General features: G+C 61.3%; 1 protein-coding gene across 1 annotated transcript; it reads right to left on the bottom strand.

Annotated features, from left to right (window-relative positions):
* Positions 1-87: 87 nt before the first annotated feature.
* On the bottom strand, positions 88-12758 carry Polrmt (RNA polymerase mitochondrial). Its single transcript, XM_026413969.2, has 21 exons — positions 12609-12758; positions 11737-11835; positions 9206-9786; positions 6652-6782; positions 6332-6518; positions 5108-5257; positions 4690-4854; positions 4392-4562; positions 4022-4246; positions 2920-3708; positions 2678-2800; positions 2297-2419; positions 1947-2126; positions 1730-1816; positions 1537-1650; positions 1408-1460; positions 1211-1309; positions 654-726; positions 424-515; positions 280-356; positions 88-204 (listed from the first exon to the last, which is right to left on the bottom strand). The coding sequence occupies exons 1-21, from the start codon at positions 12697-12699 to the stop codon at positions 155-157; spliced, it is 3660 nt and encodes a 1219-aa protein (XP_026269754.2). The 5' UTR covers positions 12700-12758; the 3' UTR covers positions 88-154.
* Positions 12759-13849: the final 1091 nt, after the last annotated feature.

The raw sequence follows: 13849 nt of genomic DNA, 5'->3' as shown, positions 1-13849 counted from the left end.
CCCCACTCCCCATTCCGCGCAATAAACAACAGCATTGGCGCCCAGCACTGTGTCTGGTTGCTTGGCGGTACACTGGTCCCCAGATGGTCCCATGGGTGGTGACAAGCTTTATTCACACTGTGGACAGGTGCCGGAACGGCGGCACGGGCCGGCGTCAGCTGAAGAAGTAGGTGGAGTGCTTCACCTGCTCCAGGTCGAAGGCCCCTGCAGAGGGAGGGGAGTCAGGCCCTGGCGGGGCAGTCACAGCCCCCGTGCCCGCCCCCGCGGCGCCCCACGTACCCGTCTCAGGCACAGACAGCAGCGTGTCCAGCAGCTTGGTGGTCAGGACGCGCTGGGAGAGACTCTGAGGCCTGGTGCTGAGGACAGGGTGGGGTGAGGTTGGACAGCCCTGGGGGTGAGGGGGCTCAAGGGGCAGGGGCTCACCTGGGGCTGGAGCAGAAGCGCTTCACCAGGAACTGGGACAGGTCCTGAAGGATGGGCTGGCTGTGCAGCCTGACGAACTGCTCCCTGCACACCTGTGGGGCCAGGTGTCAGCGGCTCCCATGGCCGCCCCCAGCCAGAGGGTCCCGCACCAACATGGAGGGTGAGGTTCCAGGGCCTGGGCCCCATCCTCTCTGGGGGTGGGGACACATGGGGACTAGAACGGGGCACACCTGATTCATGACGGGGACATCAGCTGCATGGGTCCAGAAGCAGTCGTGGACGGAGACGAAGGTCAGTCCCTTCCTGCACAGTGTAGAGGGCTCCTGGGGAGGGTGCCCAGCAGGGCCAGGCCAGAGCCCAGAGCCCAGTCCTGCCACACACCATGGCCCTCCCCGGCAAGCCAGCCCAGCTACCCCTGCCATCCTCCAGGTGTGGAGATGCTTCTCAGAAAGATGAGTTTCCCCACATGGCCCATCCTCAGTCCCTCTGGGGGTGGCTGACACCACTTGATTGGGCTCCACCAGAGGCCTGTCCCCCTGGACTGGGCATGCCCCACGGTGCACATAGTAACCTGAGTAGAGACACAGTCTCCGTAGCCCCTTATGCCAGGGGCCCTGTAGCACGACTGTCCACACCTGCTCCTGGGCCTCTGCCTGCCTCCCGCGTGGCCCTCGGTCCCCCAGAGGCAGCTTCTCCTGTCCCCACAAGGCCCGAGGGACGCCTCGCCACATCCCAGACGTGCACCCCACTGTCCCACAGGCTGTGCCAGTATGGCCCCTGTGCCCACCTGTAGCAGTGCAGCGCGGTCAGCATCATGTGTGTGGAGTCCAGAGAGTGGATGAAGTTGGGTGGGAAGCCATTCTTCTGCTTAAGTGTGTTGGGCTTCCTGGAGGACAGGGGAGCGGATGGGGTCAGGGGCCAGACCCTGGCCAGAGCCCACCCGGGCACCGCCATCCCCACCCGCACCCTCCTGCTCCCTCTCACTGGCTGGTGTCCCGACTGCTGCTGCAGGTGATGCTCTGGAGCCCACCTTTGACCTGCAGGGGAGGGGCTGTGAGTACTGTCCAAGTCCAGGCCGGGCTGGAGTGGGCAGGGAGGCGGCAGTGCACCTACCAGGAACTTGGAGTCATGGTGATAGGGCTGGATGACAGGGATGCCCAAGGGTGTGACCCACTCCACTGCCCAGCCCGCCTGGGAGATGAGGCGGGCACTCTCGGTCAGCCAGCGCTGCGGGACACAGGCACTCAGATAGGGCCAGTGCACCTCCTCAGGGATGTGCGCTGGCCAGGGGGGCGCGGGGACACACCTGGATGGCCCGAGTGCTTGAGAACATCTCCTGCAGGCTACTGAACACTTGCCGCACCAGGTAGTGGGAGGCGTCCCACACGAACTCCTGGGGGCAAAGCGGGCTGTGGTCACCTTGCCTCACCCCGCAGATGGGGAGACCCGGAGGGCAGAGGAAAGCAAGGCCTCTGGCTCCTGGGTCCGGGTGGGGAGGGCCCGTCCATAGGCAGCCTGCACACCTGGGGGAAGTTGTCCAGCTCCCGGAGGCGCTTCTCAATCTGCAGGCGCCCACCATAGCGGGTGACCCCGTATACCACCGTCATCACCGTCTGCTTCACTACTTTGCGGCTGATGAAGCCCTCGAGAACCTGGGCCACCCGCACACCCCGGGCAGCATCCTGCCTGCGGAACACCTCCACCTGGGCCAGCAGGGACAGAGAAGCACCACTCAGGCAGCCCACGAACTGTGGGGCCCCAACACCCCCGAGAGCCCCAGAGTCCAGCCTCCACCCCCCCAGTGGCCTGCCAGGCCCAGGTGCTCACAGGTCAAGATCCTGGGTGGGGCCGTGCCAGGGGCCTAGGCACCTACCTGTGCAGCCACCCCACTGTACACATCCTGTGGCAGGTCTGAGGGCAGCAGGTTGACAGAGGCGGCACCCACGCTGTCGCGGCCCAAGGCGGCGTAATGCTGCAGACCATTACAGGAGCCATCCTGCAGGGGGCGTCCGTGAGCTGAGACCCCAGCAACACATGCAGGTCCCCAGAGAGCACAGCTCCTGGTGTGACCTCAGTGTCCCAGCACTGAGACAGTCGTCACCCCCTTCACACTAGGGAGGAGACTGAAGCTACACACCAAGGCCAGCTGGCCCCGGGGCACCTTGCTCAAAAACCTCACTCTGCAAGGCCAGGGAGGAGCACCCCGAACTCAGCCCTGGCCACGTGCACCCCAGTGGGGCACACCATCACTCACCTGGTGCACGGGCAGGTGGGAGATGTAGGCAGCAGGGTCTGGGGCCCGCACAGCCCGCGCCACTTCCATGCAGCAGGCCAGGGTCTGCCAGGGCTCCTCAGACTCCATCCACCACTTCCTACCCTGCAGGGCACAGAGGAGAAGGGGGTCAGGCCAGACTCAGGTCAGACCCAGGTTGGGCAGGTTTGGGCTAGGGAAGGAGGACAGCGAGGGGGCTGTGGTGGTGCTGGGCAACCCCTCACCGTCATGGGCTGGTCGGCAGAGTCCAGTATGTGATCCATCATCTGGTCAGCGAAGGCCAGGCGGGCCTGTAGTGAGTCCCGCTTCCGGAGCCCCGTGAGGTTGATCAGGTGGATCTTCAGCCAGGTGAGGCCATGAGGGCCCAGCGGGCGGCCCTCAGCAAACTCCAGCAGGGCCCGCGCCAGGTCACTGCCCAGGTGGTTGAAATGGGGCGGGCAGGGGTAGGTGCGGCCCCGGAAGTCCATGTTGTGGGGCAGCCAAAAGATGCGGTGCCGCAGGTGCTGAGCCAGTGAGAGCCGGTAGAGCGCGTCCACACGCAGGCTATGCATCTCGCGGGCCACCTTCAGGCAGCCGGCCAGCTCCCGTCGAAGCTCTGCCTTGTGGGCAGGGGATGCACCAGGGGGTAGGTGGCCTTCCCGAGGCCGGGGTGCTTCTGAGGGTGGTGGCGGCACACCCAGGCGGGAGCAGCCCTTGTCCCTAAAGAGCTCTAGCACCAGGTCCAGCACACGCCCGTTGACGCGCCAGGCACAATTGCCCAGCTGGGTGAGGGTGTCCAGGGCACCGTGCAGATTGGTGGGTGGGCAGCGCTCAAGCAGGCGCTGGTGCTGTGTAGTGCCCTCCACTGCTCGCATCAGCTTGGTAGGACTCAAAAGGAAGGCGCCAGTGTGCGGCGAGGTCCAGGGCAGTGGGGGGCACAGCATGGGCACGTCCACTGTCTCGAAGGTCAGCGTGGGCTCCGCTGCGGCCACCAGAAGCTGTGTGAAGGCGGGGTGTGGCTTCAGGATGCCAATCTGGGCAAAGAAGCAGGTAGTCAGGGCTGGTCCTCAGCGTCACAAATGTCACTTTTCTGCTGTTGACCCAGACCCAACTGAGGGGCCTCTCCTGGTCAGCTGCTGCTGGCTCAGCCTGATCCCAAGGCTGATCTGCTGTCTGTGAGCAGGTCCTGCAAGCCAGATGCCCCATGGCCGTGGAGGCTCTGCACGGCACACAGTGCTACTGACCCTAACCAGGTCCCCAACCCTGCACCGCCCAGGCTGCTCCCTCTGGCTCCACCCCCTCAGGCAGAGGCAGGTGCAGGTCTGTGGGCCCAGGGGCAACACCCACCTGGCGGTAGCTGCGAAAGGAGTAGACGTGGTACAGCACAGGGATGGGCCTACAGGAGCCCTGGGGCACGGCGAGGCCGAGGGGCATGTGGACGGCCTGCACCAGCATCTCGGCCAGCTGCTTGCCCAGCTGCATAAGCACAGGCAAGGGCCAAGGTTGCTGTGGTGGGGCCTCGGGCGGCCCCAGCGACTCCCAGTACTGCCGAGGTAGGCAGGGCGAGGCCACCTGTGGGGTTGGGGAGAGCTGGGCTGTAGGGTCGGGCCTCACTGGGCCCTGGCCTGTCCAGCTGGTGGGAGGGGCTCATCTCCATTTCATGGATGGAAAAATGGATTTGGGGCAGCAGGCTCAGGGCTGGCCCGCGGGGACTCACCTGGGTGTCGCAGGCCAGCAGGTGCAGGTACTGTGCGTACCGCCGCTCCAGCGCCTGCACCTGGTTGTTGAGGCGCTTCTGCTGCACCATGTGCCTGTTGAAGGTCCGCAGGCCCAGGTCCTTGGCCACCACCACCAGCGACTCGCCCTGGGCAGGCAGTGCGTAGAGGGCCTGGGGGAGGCAGCTGTGAGCCCACGCCCTCCCCAGCGACCCCCGCCCCAGAGCAGTGCCCACCCGTAGGGGAGGTGGCTGTGAGCCCATGCTGCCCCCCAGCGACCCCACCTGGAGCAACCCCCACCTGCAGCAGCATCCGCACCAGCTCCCGCTCACTGAGCAGACACAGGAAAGGGAAGAGCGAGGGGCGGCCCTCATGCGCCTGGTGGGCCAGACTGGCCTTGGTCTCCTGCAGCACCCTGCGCAGAGCAGCCTCCCACTGTGCACGCAGGGCCTTCAAGGTCTTCCGCTGCAGGGGGACGGCACAGTCATCACCACCGCAGGGGCCAGCAGGACCCTGAGCTCGGCTGGGTGGGGACAGCCTCTCAGCCAGGAGACCTTCAATGGCTCCTCACCCTGGCTGTGCAGGCAGGGGATTTCAACAGAGGAGGCCCAGAGGGGAGCCTCCCTGGACTCTGCCAGCAGCCGAGCCCCAGGCCCAACCCACACCCCTCACCACAGGGCGGGCAGGGGACAGAGCACACAGGCCCCAGCACCCTTACCGCCTGAAGCATCTCCTTGGTCAGTGATGGGGCCTTCTCCACAGACTGGACGTAGACACTGGTGGTCAGCTCCACATGGAGCTGCTGCTGGAAGAGGTCCTTCAGGGTCTGCAGGGGTAGGTGAAGCTTCGGGTAGGACACAGGGCCATCCTGCAGAGCAGAGACAGCATGAGGGCCAGGCCCTGCCGGGCCAGCAGCCAACACCCTACCTTGCCTTTCCAGGAGTCCCTCGCCTGGCACAACCCCAGCTAGAAGGTCCTGCAAACAGCCTGTCACGGAGAGCAGGGCAGAAGCCAGGGAAGCAGCTCCCTGCAGCCCCAGCTGAACCGAGTCTACAAGCCTGGAGCTGTGTGGACGTGTGACCACCCCAAAATAGCTGCATCTAGAGCAGTGACTAAGACCCAGAGCCCCAGGAAGCCAAAGCCATCCACAGACGTGTGCAGTCACGAGGAAGGGTCCACAGCAGCCAAGAAGTGGATGAACCGACACGGTCCCTCCCGAGTCTCTTTGGCCAGGGCAGGAGAGAGGTGACACAGCTGCAGTGGATGGACCTAGGACCTGGTGCTCGGTGAGAACCAGACAAACAAGGCCACAGTGTGGGACCTAGTGACATGAGAGTCCAGGACAGCAGAGTCCAGAGACCGGATGGACTTGTGGGGACAGGTTTCCTTTAGGGGTGACAAATGTTCCGAACATTCTGTCTCTTCTAGACAGAGGCGGTGGCTGCATGAGCGAACGCAGAACACCAGCTGAATCCCCCTCAGGGTGCACGCATGGCAGCCGCGTCAGACCTCAACCCGGCACACCCGGCACACTTACATGGAGACTCCACACAGCCCTCCTCCTCTCTGGGCATGAGTGAGGCCTGACTAGGTTTTTAAATGCCCATTGAAATGGCTGGCATTTCCTGACCTATAGGGGTAGGTGCAGCTTCCAATACCCAGTGACCTCCCTGCCCCCTGCTTCTCATGGTGTGTCCTCCCCCACACCTGCCTGCTACCCTCAAGGTCAAGGTCCCCTGAGCCCTGCCAGGCCAGGTCCCTCCGAGCTCCGGTTCTTTCAACCTACGTGGAGCAGAGGGATGGAGCTAGAGTGACAGCCAGGCAGCTCCCAGAGGCAGGTGGTGGTGGGTGCCCAAACAGGGCTGCTATCAAGGGGACCCTGGGTCCACGTCCACTCACATGAGGCCTGCTGCTAGCTGTCAGGCCCCAGCCCTGGGCTCACCTTGGTGTAAACACCCTTGAGCAGCGTAGAGGTGTTGACCTGGGGTGGGGGCTGTGGCGGGGGGCTAACTGTGGGCTCAGCCTTGGCCACAGCCTTCAGGACCACGTCCCGCTCCTCCTTGGACAGAGACACCTCTGTAAAGAGCTGCTGCAGCTTCAGCCCATCCCGGGCCATCTGTTCCAGACACCTGGGGGTGAGACACAGCGGGCAGCTGACCCACACAGGGCAGCCAAGTCCCACCTCCCCGGAGCCCAGAGGGCACCTTGCAGCCACTGCCCAGTCTCCCAGGAGGCCTCTGCGTCCCACCAACACCCACCTACCTTTTGACTGTGTGGGTGTCTTGGTCCAGCCGCCCCAGGCACTGGAGGGCAGCCGCATAGGACAGGAGGTCCGGGGTGAGGCCAGCGTCTTTCACCATGAAGAACACATAAACCAGCTCCTTGAACGAGCCCTGGGCACACCAAGCGGGGGTGAGGGCCCGCGATGCCTACCTCCCCGACCCTGGGCTTCCTGAAGACCCCTCCTCTGTCGCCAATGACTAAGGAGAGGGTTGCACCACCAGACCCAGTGACCAGCTGGATGGACAGATGGGTCCAGCCCACACTGCTGTGCCTGGGCTCGAGGTGCAGGATGGCCAGAAGTCGCAGCCAGCTGGGAGGACCACAGGGGGTTCGTGTCCCCGGGGAAGCCTTGGAGTTGAAGGGTGTAAATGTACTGATTTCAGGGCTGTTGAACACTGACCCCTTCTCTGGCCAGCCTTGGTCTTTCCAAGGGACTGACGTCTGGCTCTGCTGATGCTCGCTCTCCTCCACGCCACCTACTTCTGTCCCCCTCTTTGTCACTGCCTTGGTCCTCCTGCTTTGGGTCTGGCTGCAGCTGCTGCTTCTCACTTGCTAAGGTGGAAGGCCATGCTACCCACTGACCTGTGGCCCTGCGGCTTCCCTGGGGCACTGCCTCAGCAGCCCACAGACACACAGGCACTTCTGTCCGTCCCAGGAGTGTTCCAGTTTCTCTTAACGCTCCCTGATGCTCTGCCTACCTAGGAATGCCACTCAGACCCTTCCAGAGGGGAACAAGTCCCCAGCGGCTTCCCATTTTACCAGGTGCTGCTGCTCTGACCTGCGGGTGGTCATCAGAAGGACCAAGCTGGGCTGCCCAATGTGGCAGTCCCCAGCCACACACAGTCATCTGGTCATCTGATTTAAATGTAAATGCCCAGCTCTTCAGTGATACAGGCCACGTTCTGAGGACTCAGCGACCTAGTGCATCCTGGTGACGGATGAGGGGCCCCCCGAACACCGCGGACGTCCTCAGTGGTGCTGGTCCAGATGGGTCTATTCTGCCCCTTTTTTCTTTGTTTCTTTTGAGGGGGTCTCACTGTGCTGCCCCAGCCTGTCTTAACTCCTGGCCCGGGCCACCCCGCCTTGCCCTCCCAGGCAGCAGGACCACGGCCCAAGTCCCGGCACCTGGCCTGTACCCCTTTCAATGTGAAATCACACCTCCTGAAATTTCAAGTGTCTTCTCACCCCCACCCTCAACACACACTGGGGAGTGTGCAGCCCAGAGCAGACCCCGCCTCCCAAGAGTCTGGGAGGCTCCTTCCCCACTCTACTGATGAGGCCCTGGGAGGGGAGGTGGCAGGCTGTGAGCCACCCAGGGAGCAGGCAGGGCAGCGGGACTCAATCGGATCCTGGTAACTGCGGTACCGTCCCTGGTGGCCACCCAGCAACAGCAATCACTAGGGAGCAAGGGAAACACAAAGTACCCGGCACACATCACTGCTGCCCCGGACACCCACGTTCGCCCAGAACCTGGGAAAGAGGGCTAACTGGGAACAAGACTCTTGGCAAGTAAACCACTTCAGACGAGGAGGCTGTCCTGCACAAAGGGACCTAACTGAGGGAAGGGCACACAGGATGTGACGCCACGGACTGCCAGCCACTGACAGAGGGGCAGACCCCTGGAGGCAGCACAGCCTGGTGCACCCCTGATCTCACTTCTGGGCCCCAGGACTGGGAGAGATGGATTCCTTTTGTTCTAAGCCACCAAGTTTATGAGACTTCGTTACAGGAGTCCCATGGCGCTCGCCCAAGGGCTGCTTCATGGGGCTCCTCGAGGTACCACAGAACTCGTGACTCCGAAGGGGAACAGCAGCCACAGGCTCAGCACACTGCGCAGCCAAGCGCCCACATCTAGGCACCGCCAGGGCTTCCAGATGCTACTCTGACATGTCACGATGAGGCACACACCAGAGTCCCTGGCGGCCTGCCCTGACATGCACACAGCTCTTCCTCCCTGCCCTCAGGGTCAAGACCGGCTCCACCACCACCCCCTTACCCCCTTGGACGACAGCTTCCGCAGCGGGACAAGGCTGGGACCTACCCCTGAAGAGGTCTGTGGCAACACCCCCCAGCCACAGCCACAGCCACAGCCACCACGGGGCTGAGAACTACCGAGAGAAGGACAAGATGGGGAGCAGCAAGCAGAGCCTCTCCCAGAAGGCCACCAGCCACAGCACCTACGCCGAGGAGGCCTCACCGTGCCACCCAGCCTCACACCCACAAGAGCGGGCACCAGACGCCACCCAGAGACTGGCTCTGTGGCCCACCGCCAGGCCCAGGCAGACCCGCCAGAGCTCAGTGGGCACAGAAGCCTCCCTCTGGGTGCTCAGTCACTTTCAGGGCCTCGGTGGAGACAGAGCTCTGTCTGAAAGGCCCAAGTCAGTGTACAAGGCAAGCACTTGAACTTGAGCTAAAAGCCAAAGACTGGAATCCAAAGGAGGTCATGTCCCCACTTGGGACCTGAGTTTCCATCCTGACTCACTAGTGAGGTCCCCTGGGAAGCCCTTGTCCCCCTGTGCAGGGACCCCCTCACCTTGCGTGCCCAGCCAAGCATGACGGTGTTGTACATGGAGAGTGTGAGCAGCTTCTGCATCCGGGGCCTGCTGTGGTGACTGACCAACACGTGGTGGGCGAGGGGCAGGTGGCCACTGACCAGACAGCACTCCAAGAACGCCAGGAGCTTCTGTTGCTGGCTGGAGAGCTGTGCCTCTCCCTCCTTGTCCCACGGGGCCTGCTTCTTGTGGAGGAGTTTCTGAGGGGCTTCCTGCAGCACCTGGGCCAGCTGTTCCTCCCAGGGGCTCTCCTGTGCCTTGTGCTGCAGGAAGCTGGACAGCTGCCCACTCATGAGCCGGGGCTCCACACGCAGTGGACGGGGTTGCAGCTTGTTGACCAGCTGCTGGGCATGCGCCTGCAGTTTCACCTGTAGCCGCTGCTTGCGCTTCTGCATGGTCCTCTGCTCCTTATTCAGCTTTTCGGCCCAGCGGCCGCAGGGCTGCACCTGCGCCTTCCTGGGTGGCTGGCATTCACCTTTTGAGAGTTGAGCCACCTCCACTCTCTTCACCGATACCTCTGACACGCTCTCTGCCTGCAGCTGCCTCACCCGAGCCTCCAACACTGTGGGGCAGAGGACCCCCATTTAGTGCCCAGCTCACCATATCCTTACAGGGCTGCAACGGGCAGGGCACCCGAGGCCTCCATTCTGGGGGTACGCTCGACTGTCCAGCTTCCCTGGCTGCCACCCACATCACCTCTCCCCGGAACACAGTGGCCTTGACCCCGAACTGCCCATCCCATCATGCCCACTGCCTGGCCACCACAGCCTTCTGTGCTTCCTGCCTCGTGCACTCAGTTCCCCACGTCTGTGCTGGCCCTAACCAGGCAGTGGCTCTGAACATGGATAGCCAACACTGAGCCACTGCTCCCAGGGAGGACACAGGCCAAGTTCCTCTGGCCACGTTTCTATTACCTGACCACCCCTAACTCTGCTCTACAGATTTGTGTAGAGACCTCACTTCTCTAACTCACGGACTGCCCATCGCAGCTGTGCCCAGGACCACTCTAAACAGCAAGACCACAGCAAGACCACCACCAAAAAGAGCACACACCACAGGGCACCAAACAGACCACAAAAAGGCCTCGTTTTCAGTGTGGCCATCACGTCCTCCACCTCAGCTGGGGGTGGGCACACTACATGACCTGCCTCTTGTGACCCTGGACTGGTTTGGGGCTACCAATGAGTTTATAAGTGGGTGGATCCATTTGTAAATATCAAGGACCAACCAGGTCTGTCCCCTGCCTCAGGTGCCTCAGCAGAGAATCAGATCAGAGTCCCTGCACGCAGATACACAGCTGCGGCAGCACATGGCAAGGGCCTGGTGCAGATGTGTTGAAGTAAAATGAAAAACCAGCACGATTTCAGCGTTTGGAGTGCTCTCAAACTCAGGAGACACTGTGGAGGGTGCATGGCTGGGACACGCTGAGGGAGGGAGATGGCGGGATGTGGGTGCACATGCCTCCTAAAGCAGCAGCTGGGCTGAGAATGGGAGGTAAGAGGCACTGGAATAGGAAAACAGCAGATGAAAAAGCCCTGAGGCAGGAGTATGGCCTCAGCAGCAGGTGGGTCCATCGCCCCTAGTGTGGGGTTGACCCCCGGTGAAGGGTATATGATGTGCTTTAAATGTCTAGAACCTTCTTCTGGTTAGATGATGGGTCTGACCTTAGTTTAAAATAACTAGGCAGGTAGCTGGACATGGTAATAATGCACACCTGCAATCCGAGGGGCTTGGGAGGCTGAGACAGAAGGATCACAAGTTCAAAGCCAGCCTCAGCAACTGAGATCATGTCTCAAAATGAAAAATAAAATGGGCTAGGGATGTGGTTAAGCACCCCTGGGTTCAACCCTCAGATCCAAAAAATGAAAATAAAATAAAGTGACTAGACAGCTAAGAGAGGAAGGGTTGCTGTTCCACATGGAGGGTCACAGTACCTGTCCTTACGTTTGCAAGCTAGACTATTCTGCCATGACAAAGTTCTTTTCACAGGCTCCCTTCCCCTCCTGCTGCCTGCAGGACGTGGATGGAAGGTGGACCAGAAGAGAACAGAAGGGCAGTGGCCTGGGCACCCTGCCAGATGCATCCCATCACCCAACCCCAAAAAGCCAACATGGCAGCCCAGGGTTCCTGTCCCAGCTGGCACTAAGCCATGTGTGGCGCTAGGCACGGCCCCAGGGTGATTTGTGGCTTGAACTGTCCCCCTGGAAGTGGGAGCCCCTGGTGAGATTCTGGGGTGCTCCCAGAGCTGGCTCAGCACAGACTGAGGCCTGGCAGGCCATGTGGGGGGCTCTGCTAAACCAGCACCACCCATAATGTGGGCACTGACTCTGCTGCCCCTGGGGACCAGTTACCCCAGCATACAGCATGAGCCTTGGGGGCTGCTCTGCATACTGTGGAGCCTGTTTCCTCTTTTGGGGGGGTCACTGGGAGCCAGGGGAGACCCCAGGAGAGTGGCCAACAGGGGGTTCTGTGAGGAAGGGATTTCAGCCCCCATGCCAGGGTCCCAGCTCACCCTCCAACAGTTCTACATGGCCCCAGTCTTTCCTGCAATCCTGCTCACAGGGGCTGGCTGATGAGCTCCTTCTGGGGCCCCAGAAGCCATCGAGGGTCCCTGGGGAGAGAGGAGAGAGGTTGAAGGGTCCCAGGAATCTCAATGGACAGAAACCACAGAATCAAAGGGTAAAAGGGTGCCAAGCGCAGTTGTAAACCAAGCAGCTTGGAAGGTTGAGGCACGAGGATCCTGAGCTCAAAGCCAGCCTCGGCAACTTAGCAAGGCCCTAAGCAATTTAACAAGACCCTGTCTTCAAATATTTAAAAAAGGACAGGGGGAAACTGGGCGCGGTGCACGCCTGTCATCCCAGCAGCTGGGGAGGCTGAGGCAGGAGGATCGCGGAGTTCAAAGCCAGCCTCAGCAATGGCGAGGTGCTAAGCAACTCAGTGACCCTGTCTCTAAATAAAGTACAAAATAGGGCTGGGGTGTGGTCGGGCGGTGGAGTGCCCGAGGAGTTCGGCACCGACCGACCGACTGTTTGTAAACTCGGTGCGGACAGTCCCCACAAGCCTCGGCCTGGAAGGACGCCAGGCCAAAGGTGGGAGGGAACCCCACACAAAGCTGGGGCGCGGATCCCGAATTCGGAGTTCTCAACTAAAGGACCGAGAGTTCCCGGATCAGAAGCCCAGCCCTAACCGGGGTCAAAGGTCGAAGTGCCGGTGGCCTCCGCTCGGGAGGCGAGACCGAGGGAAAGGGTCGAGTCCGCGGCTTCCACGGGCCTCCGCGGGGGAAAGGTGAAGGTGGTGGGTCAGCGGCCCGCGGCCAGTCAAAGGTCACCGCCGCGCAGCAGAAGCCGGCCATCGCAGCGGGCTTCCAGGCCTCCCCGGCCTTACCTTCCTCCGCCGATGCTCGGGGGCGGCTCGACGACCGCCGCAGCGCCCTGCCAACCCCAACCGCGCCGCGGCCCCAACTCAACGCCGACATGCCGCCCTCCGCCACCACGCGCCGCCCGCCGCCCGCCGGAAGTTGTAGTCCCGAGACGACGGCGGCTGAGAAGGGTCTCCAGTCGGAAATGCGCATCCGGAACCACAGGTCCCAGGGTGCAGCGGAGTCGGAGAGAAGAGGGCATGCGCCCGAGTAGCCTCCTGATTGGATCTCCTTGCTCCAGAGAAGCCCTCTGATTGGATCTCCTGCTGCGCTCCGGGAGGGGCCAGCAGTCCTGGCCGTGGCCCCGCGTGTCTTAGGCGGTCTTTGAGGGAAAGGATCCGGGAGTTTTTTTTATATTAGTTTATTTATTTTTGGGGGGAGGGCGGTACCGGGGGTTGAACTCAGGGGCATTCCACCAGTAAGTCACGTCCCCAGCCCTGTTTTGTATTTTATTTAGAGCTAGGGTGTCACCGAGTTGCTTAGCACCTTGCCAATTGCTGAGGCTGGCTTTGAACTGGTGATCTTCCTGCCTCAGCCTCCCAGCCGCTGGGATTAAGGGCGTGCACCACCGCGCCCGGATATTCATTTTTTTTTCAGTACTGCATATTGAACCCAGTAGTTCTCCATCACTGAGTACATCCCCATCCCCACCCCTTTCCATTTCTTATTTTAAGACAGGTCTCTCTCTCTCTCTCTCTCTCTCTCTCTCTCTCTCTCTCTCTCTCTCTCATGTTTATTTAGTTGTAGATGAGCACTGCTGAGGGCCATTACCAAGTAGGTATGACACATCGTATCCTTGCCAGTGTACCCCATGTTAAATGGACTTGCCTTGGAAATTTGCTGTGACCTTGCTTGTGTGTTTGAGAAAGGTGACCCTGCTCAATCACCAGGGTGGATCCAGGATTAGGGTGTATTCCTGCAGGAAGTATCTCCGTCCTTGGGTTTAGGGCGTGACAATAGGAGTTTTAGGGAAGTTGAGGTTGAAGATTATTGATGCTGGGATTAGGGTGTTCCTGCTGCTTGTTCCCGTTGAGTTCTCGTGAGATTAAAATGGGATTTGGAAAAAGCCTCGTGGAGTAGGATTTGGGATCGGACGTTTTTTGGAATTGCCCCTGAACGCGTGTGGAGGCTGGTGTGAGATCGGGAATAAAGAATTGCTGTTTGAACCTACAAAGCTGTGTGGTGGCTCGTGATTCTGTGCCAAGCC

Source organism: Urocitellus parryii, chromosome 3 (genome assembly GCF_045843805.1).
Source record: "Urocitellus parryii isolate mUroPar1 chromosome 3, mUroPar1.hap1, whole genome shotgun sequence".
Taxonomy (NCBI): domain Eukaryota; kingdom Metazoa; phylum Chordata; class Mammalia; order Rodentia; family Sciuridae; genus Urocitellus; species Urocitellus parryii.
This window is presented reverse-complemented; position numbering and strand designations above follow the sequence as displayed.

Coding starts and splice junctions, on each gene's coding strand:
- Polrmt (XM_026413969.2), bottom strand. CDS start 12,699: ATGTCGGCGTTGAGTTGGGGCCGCGGCGCGGTTGGGGTTGGCAGGGCG. Junction 6,519..6,651: donor GACACCCACACAGTCAAAAG/GTAGGTGGGTGT, acceptor TCTCACCCCCAG/GTGTCTGGAACAGATGGCCC. Junction 727..1,210: donor ACCGCGCTGCACTGCTACAG/GTGGGCACAGGG, acceptor TACACTGTGCAG/GAAGGGACTGACCTTCGTCT.